This window comes from Plectropomus leopardus, chromosome 18 (genome assembly GCF_008729295.1).
Source record: "Plectropomus leopardus isolate mb chromosome 18, YSFRI_Pleo_2.0, whole genome shotgun sequence".
NCBI classification, from domain to species: Eukaryota; Metazoa; Chordata; class Actinopteri; order Perciformes; family Serranidae; genus Plectropomus; species Plectropomus leopardus.
The window spans coordinates 20,270,572-20,292,208 of record NC_056480.1 but is presented as its reverse complement, the minus strand read 5'-3'; the positions used below and the strand labels follow the sequence as shown (position 1 = coordinate 20,292,208).

General features: G+C 40.3%; 1 protein-coding gene across 1 annotated transcript in view; it reads left to right on the top strand.

Moving 5' to 3' along the window:
* Window positions 1-21,637, top strand: part of ripor2 (RHO family interacting cell polarization regulator 2) — an 85,052-nt gene that overhangs the window by 51,408 nt on the left and 12,007 nt on the right. The window contains 11 exon segments of the mRNA XM_042506750.1: window positions 652-807; window positions 1,105-1,183; window positions 2,548-2,571; window positions 2,968-3,021; window positions 15,029-15,178; window positions 16,283-16,346; window positions 17,076-17,119; window positions 17,413-17,538; window positions 17,810-17,958; window positions 18,686-18,815; window positions 20,329-21,081. Coding sequence (XP_042362684.1) covers window positions 652-807; window positions 1,105-1,183; window positions 2,548-2,571; window positions 2,968-3,021; window positions 15,029-15,178; window positions 16,283-16,346; window positions 17,076-17,119; window positions 17,413-17,538; window positions 17,810-17,958; window positions 18,686-18,815; window positions 20,329-21,081 — 1,729 coding nt within the window.

Sequence of the window (21,637 nt, the reverse complement as noted above, 5' to 3'; positions counted from 1 at the left end):
AAGGTTTCTCCTGAGTGATATGTAGGTTAAATGTGTCAGTCCTGTGTGACCGAGTTGTCTTGGTTTCAACAGACTTGATGAGTCCTCTCCATCAGACAGATGAGATGAATTCATGCTGAGATCGGCCCCAGGGCATGTTCAGCATGCTGTAAAAAAAACAGGAATCTTATCCAAAGGTACATCATTATTACAGGCAGCGGCAGGCCTTTTCATCTGAAATACTTTGGAGATCTCATGTTAAATAGTTAATATGAGATGTAATGTTGTGTCTGCATGAGTTACTCTGAACAAGGGCTTTCTTACACCCCCCAGACAAAACTTTTGGAACTACAGTTTTCATATGTGTATACCTCCATGCCTGTAATAGCTGTGTCCAGAGGCATTAAGTTTTAGGGTTGTCCATTTGTCAGTATGTCCATACGTCCATACTATTCTCAAGATCATCATATTCTTGCGAACCCAGTATTTCACAAACACCTTGAGAAAATTTAATCAAATTTGACACAAACATTTACTTGGACTGAACAATGAAGTGGTTAGATTTTGGTCGTCAAAGGTCAAGGTCACTGTGACCTTGCATCCGTCTCATTCTCATGAGTGAGTGTGTTTGTGTGTGTGTGTGTGTGTGTGTGTGTGTGTGTGTGTGTATAGGTGTAACTCGTTCATGGGGAACTCTGCGGTGCAGAAGAAGCCTCAGTCCAAGCCAAAGAAGCCCCACCTGTCAGGACACAAGGGAGGCAGCAGCTCCAGAGAGCCGCAGCCCAAAAGACTGGAGGAGGTTTACAATGCACTCAAACAAGGCCTGGAGTGAGTAACCCAAATACACTCATACTTTGTACACAAACTTCATAAATTAAAGCAACACAAATGTCTTCCTTTTTAATGCGTAAACTAAGCTAATGTAATCATTTCCTTAAAGTTTGGTTTCAGTCTTAATCTGTTTCTTTAATGTGTACATTTACAGCCTGTTTGAGCCTTTTGACATGTTTTTCTGCTGCATGTATTTACATAACTGCACAAATGTTTATATACTAGTGTGTTTATATTGTTGACATTATATACATGTTATTTTCATTAAATGTTTTCCCTTTTTGTCCCATATAGTGAGTATCTTGAAGTTCATCAAACAGAGCTGGACAAACTTACATCTCTGATGAAGGACATGAAGAGGAACTCTCGTCTGGTGAGAAGCTAATGTCCATTAATTAACATACAAGCAACATTTTAGTCACATCTTAAGGAATAGTTTGACATTTTGGTAATTACACGTTTTACACTTTCTTGTCAAGCGTTAAATGAGATTGCAGCAATTTTCATTACTGTCCTGTAAATACACACATGCAGCCAAGAGGCAGTTATCTTAGCTCAGCATAAAGACTTGAAACAAGGAAACAGCTAGCCTGGCTCTGTTTGAACGTAACAATCTCAGCCTACCAGCCTGTCTTGTTTGTTTAAAGGTCCAGAGTGTAGGACTGAGGGGCACCTCTTGGCACGAGTGGAAAATAATATTAATATCTCAAAAAAGCCTTTAAAAAGCCTTTAAACCCTTTCTTTAAATTTCACAGGAATGTCCTCTTGGACCTACCGATAAACTGATTTGATTTTAGAAGTCAAAGGTCAAGTGCAGTGTGATCTCACAAAACATTTTCTTTTTTTTGCTATAACTCAATAGTTTATACACTAATTATGACAAAATTTAGCACAAATGTATAATAGGATGTAATGATAAAGTGATGATCCTATATCCAAAATGCCAAATGTCAGCTTCACTGTGACATCATAATTTTCTACAAAAACACTTTTCTGGCTACTTAACACCAGATCTCAGGCACAGAAGGGAAGACATTTGCCTCAGATACTGAATCAGTGACTCTAATCTTGGGCCCATGCCTTGCCCATGGGAGAGGTTTCAGATCTGTAACCTCACTGCCAGATGCCCCTAAATCCCCCACACTGGACCTTTAAGCAATAAAGAATTTCAAACAATTAAGTGTATAAATGAAGATTTAGAGCTTTTGGAGATGCTGATGGGCAGATTTTTTTTTTACTTTGGAAGAGAGCCGAGTAGCTTTTGCAGGGATACTACTGTAATCAATCTGATATTTTGTGTACATTCATGAGAATGCAACTTAGTCTCCGAAAGAGAAAGAAATAAGTGTATTTCCCAAAATGTCAAAGTATTCCTCTAAAGGCTAATGTTGGTTACATCATGTGTGCAGAATTATTGTTTTTTGTATCTTACAAATATCTGCATAAGATAAACAAATGTTTTGGCAGCTTTGATTGCTTTAGATCTCTTCAATTTTTAATTTTAATGATATTGAATCACATACAGTAATAAAACATTGACATTGGAATCATGGATTTGTTACAGTAGTCAAGGCTGCCACTGTAGAGGGTGTTAAATAGGTTCTTTTTTTAAGCCAGACAACTATAGTCTGCTTTGCATTTCTTAAACAGCCTCAGCCATCCTGTCCCTCAGTACTAACGGCGTGATTTTGTGTGTGTGTTTTTGTGACTGTGTGTGTGTGGGTTTTCTCTTTCCAGGGAGTGCTGTACGATCTTGACAAGGTGAGTTGATGGAGGGGAGGGTCTGCTGTAACAACTGCTCCAAGTTTGGTGTGTGGTGGGGGGGAAATCTTTGATGTAAAAGAAGAAAAAAACAGCTAAAGGCAGCAGAAAAGAGAGAGGGACAGAGTGGAAAAGGGTTTGAGGGACAAAGCAGGAAAAAGGATGAAAGAGAAAGAAAGTGTGTGATGGGACAGGAGAGACAGCTTGAGAGGGATTAGCTGTGAGATATTTGCATCTAACAACAACAGATACCATTTAGTTTAACACATTTGCCAACTCGTGATATACATTTAATGATCATCAGTGATCACAAATGTCACTTTCTTTAACTGGCACGTGAAGTGTGCCTCATTATATCCTGTAGTATTGACATACAAACGCTCTGTCTTTCTGCAGCAAATGAAAACCATCGAGAGGTACATGAGACGTCTGGAGTTTCACATGAGCAAGGTAAGAAATGATGGGATGGATTCATATCAGCAAATGCTTTGAATATATCCATCACAAGACAAGTTGTTTCTTTTGAGGCTGATTTGTTTTCTGCATTTGGAAAGCATTCATCAAGTGGTGATGAAAATTTCACATCTAAATACCTCCTTTCACCTTAAACCTCTCCACATCTCCAACACCCACACAGTCACAGTGCTGGTGCATATTCTCATAAAACAATCATTTTAAGAGAGGCATTTTGGGAAATCTGCTTATTTGCTTTTTGGTGGATTGTCAGTGGTGGGTAAAGTATATGGATGTTTAAAGAAAGAACTGGAAACAGTGTTAGACATAATGCTCAGCAAATTCATAAGAAAGGTGCTCAGTGTCGCATAAAGTCGAATAAGCTCAATTTTCACGGTATAAAATTACCCAGATCTTCCGCATTGTTGGGCTCACAGAGCAAGCACACTAGAAACTTTCGACGGCAGAGCAGCTTACATCCGGGTTATCCCTCTCGAAACTTAAATGTGAGGATACAAAGATTTAATCTCATGGCTCTTCTAGACCTCAGAAAAGTTGTCAAACTGAGTGGATCAAATCCCTATTGTGAATTGAGTCATCTTGCAGGGATAGGGACACTCACATAAATGTTTCCACTGACTAACAGTCTCTGTCACAATTCAAGTCTATGGTATAACGTATTTATTGGCCCAATAGCACAACTTAACCGACCCAGAAGTTGTAATTCTACATTTGGCCACTATGTTAAATTGGCTTCAGAGTCCAGAACGGTTCTTTGTGGCTTGTTAAAATAACAAAAGTCTATACTAAGAAAAACAGCACTTGTTGATAAATTTTAAAACCTTTTTGAATGAAGTACAGCAGGTAAGCTAATCAGTCAAATAAGGATTGCCTTCCATTAACTTAATTTCCTTATCAAAACATCAAAGATTGACGTTACACTTGAAAAATTAACTTAAATTAATTTAGGGGATTCAGCCTTACTCTGTCTGAAGGAAAAAAATCCACTTAGCACAGTGATTAAAATGTTTTATTGTGGTTATTTAATCTCTTACAAAACAAAAGTGTAAGAATGACAATATCTTGGCTGTGCAGTAACACCAGCACGCCAGGTGATTAGCTGAGTATAAACACTAGAAACAGAAAACAAGTAGGAGTGAAAAAAAAAAAAGATTTGCCTCCAGCACATTTTAAAAGCTTTTGGGTTTTTTTGTACAAATTAAACTAACCAGAAATAATGTGCTTATTAATGAGCTTTAGAGGTGCTGGCAGGGACATTGTGTCACCCTTGGACGGAGCCAGTGGTGGTTCAGGCACATTTGGTGCCCTTTTTATTTATGAAACAACCTTTAATGTAACCTTTCACATGAAAACATTGTTTTTTTATCTAACTGCTTCAAATTATACATACTTTTTTACTTTAAATAATACCTTATATTCCCTTACTAATATCTTATATGTTGCTGTGAAAATATCAGGCAAGCTGTTTTCCCCTGTTTCCAGTTTTCATGCTAAGCTAAGCTAACCAGCTGCTGGCTGTAGCTTCATATGATATCAGGGGCTGTTCACATGGCAACAGTTCTTGCATGAAACATTAAACTTTTTTGCAGCTTATCCTTTCGTTCACACAACACCAGCGTTTTGGTAGGGTGAGAACGCAAACTTTTGAAACTGGGTTCCAGAGTGTCATTTTTTCGAAAACGCCGTCCCTTCTGTTGCCATGCAAACTGGCAATGCGCCGATCCTGTGAGAACAGTGTCACGCATGCACATCACATTTCAGACAAAAAGCCATGTGCATGTAGGAGGAAAACAATAACAACAATGGTGGACTACCGAGCTATGTTCGTGCTGCTGACTCTACTGAGTTTATTAACGCTGTTGGTTCCTGTGCGTGCATTTGCAGTCGTCTTTTTGTTGGTTTATACACCGCTCTGTAGAAGAACGCCTCTATGTACATGCACGTGGTGTTCCCCTATGGTGCATCATTACAAAGTTACACTGCCAGCTACTGGCCTGGCGTGCATACTACTACATTTTTGGTTGTTTTTGTGGCTCAGTGTCCGGGGCCCTTCTGTGCGGAGTTTGCATGTTCTCCTCGTGTCTGCGTGGGTTCTCTCCGGGGTCTCCGGCTTCCTCCCACAGTCCAAAGACATGCAGCTCAGGTTGATTGGTGACTCTAAATTGCCCTTAGGTGTGACTGTGAGCGTGTATGGTTGTCTGTCTCTATGAGTTGGCCCTGCGATAGTCTGGCGACCTGTCCAGGGTGTACCCCGCCTTCCGCCCGAGGACAGCTGGGATTGATTCCAGCCCCCCCGCGACCCTTACGAGGACAAGCGGTTACAGAAAATGACCGACTGACTAATAGTGCCGTTTTCGAATAAACATGGCCTCAGTCTTCTTCATCAACTACAGTCAAGAAATAAATAAATCCAGCATCTTGATTTTTCTCATGCCCTAACCATGTTGAGTTTTTACTCCACTGACTTTGTGAAGCTTACTTCAGGGAGGATTTTTTCTGCCAGGTCAGGGTCGTTTTCCTGCTCTCCTCTGGTTCATATGTTCATGTATCGGGGAAGTTTCTAGCTGACTTTAATGGTTGAGGCAACAGGTTGCCACCTAGGGGGACTTTTCTTTACTTTTGCTTCTTTGTATTCTCCTCCATTGTTGCCAGTCGAGGACATTAATCCCCTGCAAGGTCTCGCAGTTCTGTGACTTTTTCTGTGGCACATCGTCTTTCTGTAGTCCTGTAATAGCTTCCCTAGCTGTGTGTCAAATCAGACGTGACAGCAGGCAATCAGAATACACACACCCAAACAACTGTGCAGCTCAGAAGGTAACCATGGTTACTCAAAGACGAAGCCTTTGAAGTCCTAAGAAGCCAGCTATTGGGCGACCTGAACCCTTTATGTTCACATACATCCTGACAGACTATAAAAAGTCACCTTCAGATTTCCCCAAAACAAAAACATGTACAGAACAGAGCGATGGAGGACAAAAAGACAGTGGACAGATTTGAAGTGTTTCTGAAGGGTTGAAGACGACAGTGAATCTGGGTCAGGGCAGTTAGCCGACAGTGTCGAGCGATTGGCAGGATAGTTTTAAAAAAAAAAAAGAGTAATGAGAGGAGGAAACATAGAAAAAAAGGTCTGATGAGAGTCGTTTCAAAATAAGTGATGTTGTCTGAGAAACTCAGAAGGTGTACCTGCCTACGTACTCCACTTTGACCTTGATAACAAAGAGAAAACAGAAGCAGATTCAATGCTTGTTCTGTCTTGTGAGGTTGTCATAGGATGCAGCTGAAACAAACACGCACGCTCAAAGCCTTTTCACTTTGCATCCAACATTACCCTGAAGCTCCTCTGTTCTTTCAGGCCCTGTGCAAAAATAGATTTGAATGCACTTGTAAATATTTGAGGGAGTGACTGATTTATCTTGTGAGGCAGGTAAAAAGCCTCAAAAGTCAAAGCGTAACTAAAAAGTAAGTTAAATCTAGCACTCGCACTTTCTGCTCTTTCATTCTAAATATGTACCAGTGTTCCTTCGCTAAACTCCTGTCTTTTCATCGACTGTCTGTGCTGGTTGCTGGCTGGAAATGAAGTAGTTTAAATAAATTCTCTTCACAAATTCTTTCTTGTCATCATTTGAGCGTGCCAGTTTTGTCTATCCCCTGGCGTGTCTGTGCAGCAAGCGCTATGATTTACTATTCTTTGAAGAAGAAGTCTTGTAGAGTAGCAAATGACTTTTTGTACCAGAAATATGATGCATTACAAATGGTGAATGCAACTTTTCTTTAATGTTCGCCTAAAACATCCATGTGCAACTCTGGTTTCAAGAGACATGTGTTTCAATAATGTTTATTACTTAGAATATTTATTTGACGTGCATTGTAACTGAAGTATAGAGCTTGTAACCCATCTTTATTTAACGTCTGCAACATGCTGGACAGCCTAATTTATACCACGAAACTGCTTATTTAAAATTTTTACCAGTTTTAATCACCTGGTCAGTTTGTTTTAGAGAGAAAGAGACCTCAGCATGTAACACCGCTTCTAGTTAAAACCTCCTGAACCATGAACACAAAGAAATTCTAACCAGGAAAAGTTTCAGTTTATGCAATCTGCAGTCCTCACCACCAGATGCCACTAAATCCCCTTAAATTTTATGCACTGTTCCTTTTAAGTTTCGTTAACTGGTACATTTATAATATTGACATATTTAGGAATCCAGTTCTTTTATTCTGGAAGAAAAAGCATTAAACGACTGCAACAAATTACGTTAGGCCTAAAACAAACTACACCACATTTGCATGATGTAATCATCACCAGAACAAGGCTGTAAAGCCAAATTCGGCATAATGACAAACTGTAGTTGTTAGCAATGATCTTTTAAAAAAGTAAAAGCTCTAAAAACCACGAATGGGTTACTTCCTGACTTTATGAACAAACGTGAAAGTCTTCCTAAGCTTGTGTTAACCACAGATTTTATAATAGGGACTGTCAAAATCCATTGACTTTTGAGACAAGGGACCTGGGAGTACTACAGTGCTAACCTGCACATGTTTTAGGACTCATTCCTGGGGCACTCTATACCACCTTTCTAGTTAATTTAGGATAAATAAAGAAAAGTAATGAAGAGGAAATGCACACTGGATTCAGAAATTAAACTAATGTCTTTGCCAGTCATCTAGCTGCCCTTGGTGCCCCTCTGTCTGCCCTGTAAATGTCTATTAGCTTTACACCACACGCACGCACGCACGCACGCACGCACGCACGCACGCACGCACGCACGCACGCACACACACACACTCTCTCTCTCTCTCAGAGGGCCGGTCCATTTTCCAGACTTCAGCATCAGCAGATAGCTATTGAGTGAGATCAATTGCTGAATGTCTAGCTAAGAGAATCGGCCAATCACAAAAGCATCAAGGTCAGGGAATTAAATAACACACACACACACACACACACACACACACACACACACACACACACACAAAGAGCTGGCCTCATCTTTGTAGAGAGAGTGGCTCTAGTTGTGAACAGATGCTGTGTTATAGTAGGTCGATAATTAGCCCTTGACAGAGCTCTAATACTGTTTGTGTTTATTCAGTCATCTTTCTCTCTCAACAGCCACACACACACTACATTGTACTGAGCTAACATTATTCCTGATAGCAGCTACACTTCTAAACTGTACAGGTAAGAGTAAACTTTCTAGGATTGTGTCAATGGCAAGTAAAATAGTTGGCAAGCCATAAAAGGCCTAAAGCCATCTTTTTACAGAAAGGACAAGGAAGAAAGCGAGGAGTGTCTTTGCAGCACCTCCCAGATCTTAGGAGCTCAAACTGGCTGGAGAGAGGATGGGAGCTATCTGCTAAGTCCCTCTGGCAACTAAAAATGTATTTAAGAAGACCTTCATTCCAAGAGCCATCAGTACTCTCAACTCAGGAAAATAACTGATGAGTTTTAAACCACGGGGAGACAATGACCTTAACTGATTGTTTTGTTAAGTGTCCCTAATGACCTGTTTATGTGCTTTGTTTTTATTAATTGACTGTCTGCTTTTTCTTGTGCTGTCTTCTGTGTTTTGTGGGCCAGAGACAAATTTCCACCCTGGTGGACAATAAAGATCTATTCTATTCTCTTGCTCTTACTTATACTGATGCCAGTCTGTCACTGATACTGCAGATAGAACACAGGAGCAGTAAATCAAGATATGTGCAGCCTCTTTAACTGAAGGACAACCTCAGTTTTTCATCACTCCAGAAGTGAGGCACTTTACCTATTCACACACAAATTCACACACTGTACATGGGGCCATGTGCTACTTAGTAACCATTCACACAGTCATGACTGGAGGAGCTGGGGATCGAACCGCTGACCTTCTGATTAGAGGGCGGCCCGCTCTATCTCTGAGCCACAGCCACCCTGTAAAAGCTGAAGCTAACAAGTGGCTAAATGAGACTACAGAACGCCATCACGCTGAACAATACTTCACAGCCTTGTTGTGGAAGGGATGTTAAGTCATGAGACTGAGGTGTAGTTCATTTATAGCCTAACATTAGCCTCTTACTTGTAATGATTGCACAATGGTGGTATTCATTTGTGAAGATGACCCCAGAGCCCATTTTTCTCAACAATCCAAAATCCAATGGAAAAAAAAAAATCAATTTTTTTAAACCAGGAACCACAGTGATTGTAACTTACATATTAGCCTACAACCCCCCCCACAAAAAATCCCATAACAAAACCATGGATATAGTATTTATATGCTGCAATACTACATAAATGCTGTACTCCAAAAACCCAATCATAATTTGTGTCCATTTTAACACACTCTATATTGGCAGTGCATAATGAAGCTTTCAGCACATAAATTGTGGCCCAGCCATCTCTGCAAGATGGAAACATGAAAAACATGTTTTTTAGGAGAGCTGTGGTGCTGAACGACCTGTCAAGATAAGGAGGAATCACTTTTTATATTTTTCCCTTTTTACCATCAGACAGACTGATGTGTACTTAAGAGATAGAAATTTTCCTCAGTAGAGCAATATGCACAAAATGGGCAACACCTAGAGAGTGTCTGATATGAAAGTGAATGTGCGTGTATGAGCATTAGATCATCAGTCAGTATTTTTTCATTAAACTGCAGCGAAACATAGTCTCGTGCATACAATTTGAACAAAACTGGAGCCAGAAAATAAGCAGCACGTATACTTCACCTCATCTCAGATCAGGACAATAAAAAAAAGCTAGTCACAGTTATATATTCAGCAGCTGTGAGCTACAGTAACTGTCGACATGTTTGTCAGTGTTTGTACACGGGCGCAGGCGTCTCTCTTTGTGCAGGACAGCTGCCGTGAGGGATGACTTAACAATCATCCATCAGCAAGTTGTTAGTGTGTGTGTGTGTCTGTGACTCACATTAGCTCTGTCTTTTGTTCCTGCTCGAGCTGCTGGCTGCCTGCAGATGTCCGAGCAGTAATTGGCACACATGGAGGAGGCAGGTGGCGTAATACAGCCCCTATGATGTCCTGCATGGCATAGGGTGTATGTTGTGTGTGTGTGTGTTTCGGTAGGGCATCATTAAAGAGATGAGTGACAGAGATTGAAGGTGAGACAAGCAGCTGCCAGGCGCCTCCCCTTCCTCCAAGAGAGAGAAATTGTGTGTTAATCATATGCCAGATTCAATCCAGAATGAGTGTAAATACTTTGCATGTGATTATTTTTTAATATAGGGCCTTTTTGCTTTCCCCCACTTCACTTGAATGCTAATCTTGCCCCACACACACACACACACACACACACACACACACACACACACACACACACACACACACACATACACACACGGTTCCCCAAGGAGAAGCTTGTGTGTTTGATGCTGTTTGATGTGGCCCGCCTGTTTTAATCTGCTTATAATCACTCGCCCTCTGGCAGAAAGTGTGTGTGTATGTGTGTTGGTAAATGTGTGTGTGCGCACCTCACATCCTGCAATCCAGGATAATGGCCGTATCTTAAGAGGATTCCTGCCATATTCTAAAGATTCTCAGCTCATATTTAAAATCCCACAGTTTAAAGTCAGATATAGCGTAGATACAGGGACAATCCTTTAAAGCTCTCAGTGTTATTTCATAAAAACCACCACATTTACCTCCGACTGCTCCGTCAAACCACCAAACAAGTATTATTATTTAGTCATTTTACAAGGATTAGCTTGGTAGAGACTTTAAATGAGAAGTTTAAATGGATATTTCACCCTTCATAAAAGTGAACATGATATTATCCTCACCGTGAGCATAGTTGATTCCCCAATAAAGATTTTCCCATAATCCCTCACTTGGTCTTGGAGCCATTCAGGTTTTGTCATCCCACTGAGCTGTAATTAATACAGGGACCTTGTGTCCAACAGAGGAGTAAGTGTAGAATACATTTACATTTAATATACTTTCATTAAGAGGGCTCAGATGCTATTTTTAGGGGATGAATTTTAAAGCAGGTTTTATTTTTGTTTTGATATAGCCTTTTAAATAAGCACACTGGTGTCATTTTGTATTTGTAATTGTTTGTTTGTAGAAAATTATTTAAAATAATTATTTTAATAAATTAAAATTATTTATTAATTTATTTTGCCTTATGAAGGTCTACCAAAGCATGGCAATATTTTTCCCCCTTTTTTTGCAAGTTAGACAGTGTCATGAGATTTGTCTGCAAATTTTGCTATTGTTTAAGTAAAATTTGATCAAATAAAATATTATTTATGTTGTTAAGGTTCTGAATAAAAATGTGTACATAGATTAATGCTTTACCTTCTCAGTGAGTGTGTTTTTTTTGTTTGTTTGTTTTTTTAATGCCTCCAGATATTTATTATTAAAATATTTACATTTAAAAGGCCGGAACCAATATTTTTTGGACATTTTGCCTTTAACCTGCATGTAACCCTTAATTGCTTATTCAAATTTTTACTGATTAATTTTCTATCTATAACTCATCATTCCACCCTATTGGTTTTTGATAAAGTTGCTGCATGACTTTTTAGATCAGTCAAAACCATTTCCTCACATATACAAGAAGTGGTATAATATTATATAATATTATGTAATATTTGCATGTGAATATATTTTTTAATAACCATTTTTATCCATCTGCATGTTGAGATTTTTGTCTTCTCTTTGTTTGTGTTTTGCCTTTAACGTCTCTTTGTTTCTGGGGTGAATTGCGCCCGAGGCGGAGCAATATGCTGACGGCTGTTCTCTGGAGTCAAGCTTGGCTGACCTTCACAAGGACATTTCCTTGAAGGCAGCGAGGGGCTATTGTAATTGGGGACAAAAATGAGCCTAATTAGCTGATAATGATATGATTGCTGATTTTCTCAGAAGAGTGATGGCTCATCAGCTCATCAGCCCAAAAATATTCGTTAAAATATTGGTTCCAGTTTGTGAAGGTTCAGTTTTGTTAAACATCATTTTTTTCATATAAATGATTGATTGTGGTTGTCTACTCATTCACATGTGTACAATAATTTAGTATTTCTTCACTAAATCAGAGCAAAAGTTTACTTTGCATGATTTTGTTTCTTTTGACTTTGCCTCACCTTTGTCCACATTGAAAGGTGGAGTCCACTGCTCATGTTTTCCTTTGTTTTATGTGAACAAACGTGTTATAAATTTGTTGAATTTTGGCTCTGAATCAGCTCAGTGCGTATGTGAGAGCTGAGAATAACAGTTGTGGTTGTGGTTATAGCTGGCTCAGCTCAGCTGCTGCAGCCCCGCCACATACACCACATACCACAGACAGACAGACGGGGCTGGGTCCCAGTCAGGGTGGGAGGGTGCGGAGGGGGCTGGTTGGTTTGAAGTGGAGCTGGTGGGATTGGGGTGGGTGTTTTCTGTATGTATTTGTGCTGAGAAAAGTTATTATAACATCATCGGGCAACTTAAGCCATCCCCTAACATAGAAACATCCCACTTTCACTTCTCACCAACAACCCTCATGTGCCTGCCCACCACAACAACAACAACATGCTCTCTATACATGTAAACATGTCCACATGCACAGTCACAGAGTCTGCTCGCACAAACATACCGGCAGTGTGCGATTCAGACACAAAGATACACAAACAAACACTCAGAGACACTGTTAGGTCGGCAGGAGCCAGAATGGCCCATTTTCTCCCGCTTCTCCCTAATGAGTGCCATAAAGAGCGCGCGGCATCAATATTTCAGCGCTCTCGTCAGGCTGGCTGCAATATTTCCCTTTGATGAGGCTCACCAGAGGTGTTTTGTTTTGCCCGGCTGCCACTTCGATCATATGTGATTTTGAGAAGCCAGGAAATTAGACAGACAGGATGCTGAAAGTCTGGACTGCTGGCAGATTGTGGTTTCTGAAAGAAGTTACTTAGGGTGAGTCAGCAAAAGTTCATTTCTGTGTCAGTTTTTTAATGGGAATTGATAGACTTTTACTTTGATTTTGGGAGGTCACAGTTTGAACAAAATGTAATTTGATAATAACTTGTGCCTACTTTGTGCCTGTTTAAGCCATCTTGCTGATTTTGGTGATCAGCCTCTAGCACCACCATGAAGACATTCTCACACATACATTGGTGTAGATTTTGAGGGCAGCGCAGGGGTCATGTACCATGTACCCCCCAAATACAAAACATTAAAGTAGAAGAAGACTTTTGGTTTGACTAAATAATAAAAGACATTTACATCGGAAATTGATGCAGAAAATGCACACATTTGTACATATTCATTCAACAGCATGCAGGAAATAAAGTATTTGATGCTCAAAATTTTCTGGCAGAGGAGCATCAAACATCAAACACCCCCCCCCCCAGTGTTGAAATGAAAACTATGGCCTTGTCTTCATAGGTCCAAAATTACATATCCAAAGCTAATCAATGTAATAAATTTGTTCTGAGATACATAGTTCTTAAAAAAAAAAAAAAGCGACCTCTTTTTGCCCAAGGTATTACAAACCAAAAAGAGACCTGGTAATTAAAATTGCTGGCCAAATGCTGTGCTACTGCAGTATTTTACTGTCAGTTATTTGTTGTTTTTGTGATGTGAGCCGCTCTAATGCTTTAATTTTCCCAGCACAGGGATAAGTTAAGTACTGAATTTTCTACTCTGATTCCCTTAGCGTTTATGCATTTCTCTCCTGATCAGCAGGTCTTTTTAGATCCATTCAGGGGATTAAACAGATCTGGGACCCGGTTAAACTCAGTTGACAATAGTAAAATGTGGACCCAAATCCGTATGGGTCCCAGGCCAGATCTTGGGTCCTCGGGTCCGGGGCAGACCCATGAAGACCTCTATCACCATGAGATCAGCATCTGGATTTGAATGACATCTCTCTCTTACCACCTCTATACAATTTTATGAGGAAAATCCTGGAAGATGCTTAAATAAAGATATGAGAGGACAAGAAAACATAAAAGAGTTATAAAAAAAACTGTTAAGTGTAAAAGAAAAATAAAACATAAGTATAAAAAGCACATTAAAAAAAACGGAAAGAAATATAAAAGAGCCCATACAGAGTTAGACCACACAAGCTCCATCACCTTTGGCTTTCCAGAAAAGTACATTTCTCACCTTTGAGCTCGAAAGAACAGTTGCTGCTGTGGTTACATCATCATCTTATCTTGATTATGTCATTTCAGTTGAAATTCCAACATATTCATCTCACAGTGAGGCAGCCGGATGTTGATGAGTCTTTCCCTCTCCCTGTGGGTTTGGGTTAGATTAGGCTGGAGCTGAAAAACTGAAGTCGGGCAGACGTCTCCAAAGGAGCTCTAAACGCCGTCTGTTGTTTCCCCGCTTTGGGAGTGTCCCGCTGGGGTCGCAGACTGGGACGGCATAGACGTCTGCCACTGGAGAATACAGTTACACAGATACATACCAGCAGTATCTGCTCAGTTCTTTTCTACCCAGCTCATCTGGTTATTTTTCCTTGATAGTTTTTTTTTTTAAATTATCAAACCCTTTTGTTGTCTCTACCTTTGCAGCCTCTTACTCTTTTCTGGGATCTAAACGTTGTAAACAGTTCTTCACTGTTGCATTTTATTCAGACCGTATCCAAATTTTATATATTGTTATCAGTGTGTCATTCTCCATAATGTGTGTTTTGCCTCTTGTTAAAGACCCGTTGTTAAAAGTTCCCGACGACTGCTCAAGCCTAAAGCTGTGTTGGGCATCCTTGAATGAATCCCAGTGAGATGTGAACACATCCAGAATAATTTAGATGACAGTTTGAAGTTTTTTGGAGGAGTTTGCCTCCTGCCCAGGGATGTTTTGATGTATAACGTATGGAGGGTTCCAAACTTCAAAGACTCGCCTCGTTTCATTAGTGCAGAAGTTTCTCTTTCGTGTGTGTGTGTGTGTGTGTGTGTGTGTGTGTGTGTATGTGTGTGAGTGCGCACTAATGAACGTCAAAGTTTGTATGAATGCATTCTTGTCCTTGTGGAACATTTATTAAAGATGGAGGGACTCTGTGTGCTTGCAGGTGGACGAGCTGTACGAGGCCTTTTGCATCCAGAGCCGTCTGAGGGATGGTGCCAGCCGCATGAAGCAGGCCTTCTCCTCTTCTCCCTCCACTAAAGGCACCAAGGAGAGCATCGCAGAGGTCAACCGACGATATAAGGAATACACTGAGGTACTGGCAGAGAGCACAGGTTCTCAATCATGGGTCCAGGGAATCCCAGGGATCAGGAAGTTCGCTATTTAATTCGCTTTAAAAATGAGTCCATATTCATAAGAGTAACTATTTTTCATAGGTTTTACTTCCTCCGCATTTATTTGGGGCTTAAACTAATGATTAATTCATCTGCTTGTTACTTTTTTAATTACCATAAAACTTCAAAACTTTATGACACCAACAAATATTTGGCTTTTTTTTGTTTTTCTTAAAAAATTACTGAAATGATTACCCGATAACCAAAATGGTTGTCGATCAAATTTTCAGTCAGTCGACTAATCTACTAATTGACTACTCATTGCTGCTTTGGTTGACAACTATAGAATTCATTGTTGGTCATATTTAACAACCACTTTTTTTTCAGATGGAAGTCCCTGAGGAAAAATTCTTATCAAATGGGGATGCATGACCTAGATTTAGGAATCCTTAGCCCCTTTTACAAAAATTGCGCTATAGCGCTGCTACAAAGTCCCTTTATTATGCCTCCTTTGCATTTTTACATAGAACCAAAAGTGTGTGATTTTAGACAGCGTGCCAGCATTTCAGAATCAAACGAGGCATGATGGGTGACACGTTTAACACAACAGTTTCAGCCTGTGATGTGACACATAACATACGTACCAACTCCTGTGAGGAGTTTTGCACGAAATTGCATATTTAATTTGTCAGTCACAAGAAGTAAAGATAGTTGTCTATCGGCTATAATCTAATGAAGTGTCAGACAAGTTGACTTTTGAGGACAGAGGAATAATTGAGGCATGGTGTTACATATAACATAATAACATGGATTAAACATTGGGTTACAGCTGACAACACCCAAAACATACTGCTTACACTGTCACATACTTATAGAATGACCTTTAAATCTCAATAACACACACACATACACACACATACACCTGTCAACATCAATCCTGAGGGCTTACAGCAGCCTCCCTGTCTCCTCTGCAGTTCAGTGCGTCTTTGTCAAAGCCTCCCGAGATAACGTGATTACTATTGTTGCTCTTGTCTGGTGTAACAAAGGGCTGTTTATATGATCAGTATTATCTCTTGCATCTCCAGAACATGAGCACGTTTGAGAGCGAACTGGAGAACCTGCTCGGGGAGTTTCATATCAAAATGAAAGGTAAGAAAAAGTTTTCCGAATGACACGTATACCCACTCACATGCTGATGTTGATATCCTAAAGAAAAGGCATTAAAGCGCTGATGTTTGAAAGAATGTGTTTGGTGATGACCTGACAACTTATCATCATACTGTATTCACTACTCTGCATGGAGCGTGTACACACTCACCATTGACCATTTAGGAAAAGCCTTATCTTGTGACAAAGAGGTTCACTGTTTGGATCCAGATTTTTCAAATGAGGATTATTTTTCATTAATGTTTTATTGAAATTTCTTCAAATAAACAATGTCACCTATGGTCAACAAATCAAATGAGTCATATACATGCATATATAAAAAAACATTACATAACTAAATAAAGTTATAATGATTAAAAACATTTTAAATCTATATTCCCACATAGTTATGCCCCACAGTCTCTACTCTGATCTACAAGCAGCCGATTAGCTCTCAGACACCAATGATTTTTCTTTTTCTTTTTTTTCCCCACTTTCGAGGATTTTTCATTACTTATTTATGATATTTTTTGGGTGATTTTGTCGTAAATATGAAAATAGACATTTGAAGTTTGATAGGAAAACCTCAAGATAACCTTTGTAAAAAATGAATAAATAAATAAAAGATATTTGTTACAGCTCTACCTAAACACAAAACAGGTTCCTTGGATTGCACCTACCCCCATATCCTGTCTGAATGTTTTATAAAAATCAATTTCCTCTCTCTGACAGGTTTGGCAGGCTTCGCGAGGCTCTGTCCTGGGGACCAGTATGAGGCAAGTTCTTCTTTTTTTTATGTAGCATCGGGCTGTTAAAAACAACTTTCCTCTCATATTGAAATCTATGTGTGAAATATTTCAACACCATTTAGTTAAGGGAGTAAGGACAGGGCAATGTATAATTTAAGTTCAATAAAAAAGAGTTTGGTAGTTTCGAGCAGAATGTAATGATAGAATACAGTCCATCTCGTCTTATTAAAAATGTTGCTATAAAGTGTTGTGCCTCTGGCTCCAGGCTTATTTCTTTTTTGTTGTCTTTTCACCGCCTTACTGTTCCTGTCGTCATTTAGATCTTTATGCGATATGGCCGCCAGCGGTGGAAGTTGAAGGGAAGGATTGAAGTGAACTCCAGACAGAGTTGGGATGGAGACGAGATGGTTTTCATGCCTCTCATTACAGACCTCATCAACATCAAGGTACCGTCGACATCAAGATAAACTAACCATTTACTTTTGTTGATTGACATTGTGCAGGGCAAAGGAAAGAACAATGTAGAAATCAGACGTTCTGCTTAAGTTTGTATCCTGTTGCACAATATCCAGGACAGACTGGTGATAACTGATAAGTCATATTTAATTACAGCTGATGTTAGGCAACAGTTGCCTGACTTGTCTTGATGTCAGAAGAAACTGTTAGTCGGTTTCTTGACCTGAGTGATAATTAAATGTTGTCTTTGCCTTCCATCAGGTGACGGAGCTGAAGGGCCTGGCCACTCACATGCTGGTGGGCAGCGTGATCTGTGAGACGAAGGAGCTGTTCACTGCCATGCCTCAGGTGGTGGCTGTGGACGTCAACGACTTGGGGACCATCAAACTCAACCTGGAGGTCACGTGGTAGTAAGTTGACTTTTATACGCCCAGCAGTAGGGCTGCAATGAACTATTATTTTCAGTATTGTCGAATATGACCACTGTTTCATTAATTAATCATTTAGTCTAAAAAATTAGCGCAAAACTATTTCCCAGATTCAAAAGTGATGTCTTCAACTTGCTTCTTTTGTCCAACAAACAGTCTAAAACCCAAATACTCTTCATTCACTATCATAAAATATAAAGTAATGCAGTAAATTCTCCCAGCAAAGAAGTTGAAATGTTGGGGGAATTTTACTTATCCGCTGTGAGGGTGCCAGGACAGGAAGATTTCCTATGCTGTAAAGCCCTCTGCAGCAAATTGTGATCTGAGAATGGGCATAATAAATAAAATTGAATTGAATTAAAATTACTTTAAAATGTGCTAGTGATTCCTTTGATTTAATTCCACGCTCATTCCATGTTCTAGTTTATCTATTTGGATTTTTGCACAGTCAGTATCTCAATCACTTGCTGATGTTTAACAGCTTTGGCAACCATATAGTGATGTAGCTTTAAATTCAGTCCACATTACTTGTGTTTTACTGCCCCCCAGTGGAGATTTATGGTCATTACAACTTCTAGAAGTTCACCAACAGAAAGCCTCTGTGACAAAATTTAATGAATGCAATCACATTTACAGGACATGTAGGTAGGGATGGATAAATCAAACCAAGCAATCACAATCATTTTCTCATTTTCATTCTCACTTTAAGCCCCTTTGATGTTGAGGACCTGACTCTGTCATCTGGCAACGTGAGCAAAGCCACAGCACTCCAGAGACGAGTGTCAGTCTACAGCCAGGGCACGCCGGAGACACCCACTTTCCAGGACACCTCCTTCTTTGTGAGTCCAACACACAAACCTTGTTTAGTTTCAATAGTGTGGTGGGAAAGAATATTTTCGAAAATTTTTGAAGACCAGTGAACAATCACCAACTAGGCTCAAAAACATCTGAACTGTATGTGTTTTAGGCTCAAACTGGGTGGTGAAATGATTACATTTTGCCTTTTACATCTCTGTAGCCCCTGTGCACTAACCTGCCTCTGCACCCTGCTTCATGTATATTTTATCATGGCCTCACCACACATTTTTTTCTGCTGATGCATCGTGCCTATGTTAGCAACATTAGTGCTACCCCCCAAACTAACCCTTACCAATTTCCCTGCTATCCTCCTCTCCTTTGCATTTCCACATCAAAACCCCCCTTACCCACACTCTGTCCCACTTTACACGTTTATCCATCCCTCCTGCATCCCACTCACCTGCTCTCACTCAAATACCCAACACCTCGTCCTTTATGCCTGCGTGCATTGTGTAAAGAAGTGGCGGCCATATCCCGTGGAGCGCCAGCGCCTCTCCTTCCTGCACATGCTCCGAGACACCCTGCTAGAGAAGCTCAGGCGCAGTCGCTCGTTTGGTGACTTGGCCTCACTCCGGCCAAGGCCCAAATCCAGTCTGGAGGTCTATGTGAGTGTGTTGTGGCCCCTCGACCCTCCTAACCTGACTTCTGTGTGTCCTCTTCCTCGTTGACCTGATGGGGATGTACTCCCTCTGCTGGTGTGGACACACTTTGGCTTGTCTGGTCCCTCTCTGTGGGCTCCAGAATGCCATGTGGGACTGTTTGCATGCTTATTTGCATGTGTTCTTGTTTCTCTATTCAGATACACCTGACTGTGGTTTAACCCTTTGAAACCTGAGCAAATTGGCTTGATTTCTGTCAAAAACATGGGAAGAAGGCCACAAGCAACGAAAGAAGAAACAACCCAAAATTTTGCAAAAGTTAAAAAGTACAAGAAAATTACTTGAATCTTTTTTTAAACAAAACAAATAAATAACTAGACAATCTTGACAAAAGGAAAAAGAAAAAGAAAAAACAAACAAATGAGCTGGAAAAAAGTGTTTATATTATAAAAATACATTATTTTGAATGTGTAGTTATGATCATTAGAAATACATTTTTTCCTAGCTGTTTTCTTTTTCCCTAGACTTTTTTTCCCCTAGGCTTTTAAAAATGTTGTTATAATTCTACAAATTTATTGCAATTTGTGGAAGATATTTTCGTGTTTTCCACTTGTTTTTAAAGAATTTTCAACAATTTTGTCAGGGTTCAAAGGTTTAAATACTTGTATAAGGTGTCTGAAAGCAGTACAAAAAAGTGACGTTGCTCCAGGTTTCAAAGGGTTTACAGATGTGCTGATGAGAATTTGGAAAGAAAAGTGGAGTTTGAGTGGATATTTTAAGTATGGCATCTCTTTTGACTTGAGAACTTTTTCATCTCACATGCACTGATTTTAAGCTGTCTTCATTTTCCATCTTTTTTTGCGACACATATTTACTCCCCTGTCTCTCATTTCAGTCCACTTTACCAGATGATGTCTTTGAGAACGGTGGCTGCGGCGTGGCCGAGTGCAAGCGTCTCTCCTTCACCTTCTCGGACACCTCTGGTTCCACGCCCAGCCCTGCCCCGAGCTCCCACTCCCCCGGCCAGTCCAACCCTGAAATCACAGTCACTCCTCCAGAAACTGACCCATCACCAACACAAATCCTCCCAACAAGGGAGGACTCTATCCCTGAGGAGCATTTAGTGGAGGAAGAGGAGGAGGAAGAGGAGGAGTATGAAGAAGATGGGGAGACAGGTAGTAGGGGAAGCAGGGGAACCAGTGCCAGCTTGGCCAGTGATGAAGCTGAGGTGGCAGAGGACTCCGAGTGGGAGCGCACAGAGTCCCAGAGAAATTCTGGCTCCAACTGTGGATCAGCTGCTCCGTCCCTCTGCTCTGACGGCCACCTGTCTACAGTCGCTCCAGAGGATGTTTTCTTAGACCACACTGATGAGCTGAAACCTGTGGAGCTGGACACGGAGGAGGCGGGCAGCCTGACCAGGCAGCTCGTGAAGAGGCTGACTTCTTCCGAAATTGTGCCGCCGAGTGGGAGCTCGACAGAAGGTGGAGGAAGTCTGAGCTGGGCAGGAGAAGGGAGCAGGGCGTTCCTGGAGAGCAGCCTGGAGGAAGCCATCCACAGCCTGCTGATGAGGCTGGAGTCTCTGACTCACCGCTGTAGAGAGCTGCAGGACCTGGAGCAGGAAGTGATGCGGCTGGAGGACCTGCTCAAGGTGACTGGACCCTTTTATATGTGTACAACATTTTATATGGAAAAGTACTTTTTCATGTTCCTTTCAACCAAATTTTTTATATTTATTAATACTTACTTGGTTCCTTGTCCAATTAGACTCAGTAATCTTTATAGCTTTTCATCACTTACTCAGAGTATTTTTAGTTCCTCATCAGTCAAACAAGAAAAGGCAGAGGACTGCTATCAGCACATATTAAAGTTCAAAACTTGGTCATGTAACTTTTAGAAAACTAAATGCAACATCTTGTAACAGACATCAGCTGACCTTTTATTGTAAACAGAGTTTTATTTTGAAGAGGCTATCCTCTGTGTGTATCTGGCATAATATTGGGTCGCCTTATAGTCGATATATTAAAGAAATATTTACTCTGATGATAAACCTGTAAAAGAAAGAAATCATGATTAAAAATTACTAGTAGTTGAATGTTGAATGTATTAACTTAAAGTTAGTTTGGAGAAGCAGGCTGGACACTGAGGCTAATCTGTAGCCGTCAACCCCCTGTTGACGGGGTTAACAGAAACATATTTTTTAGCCA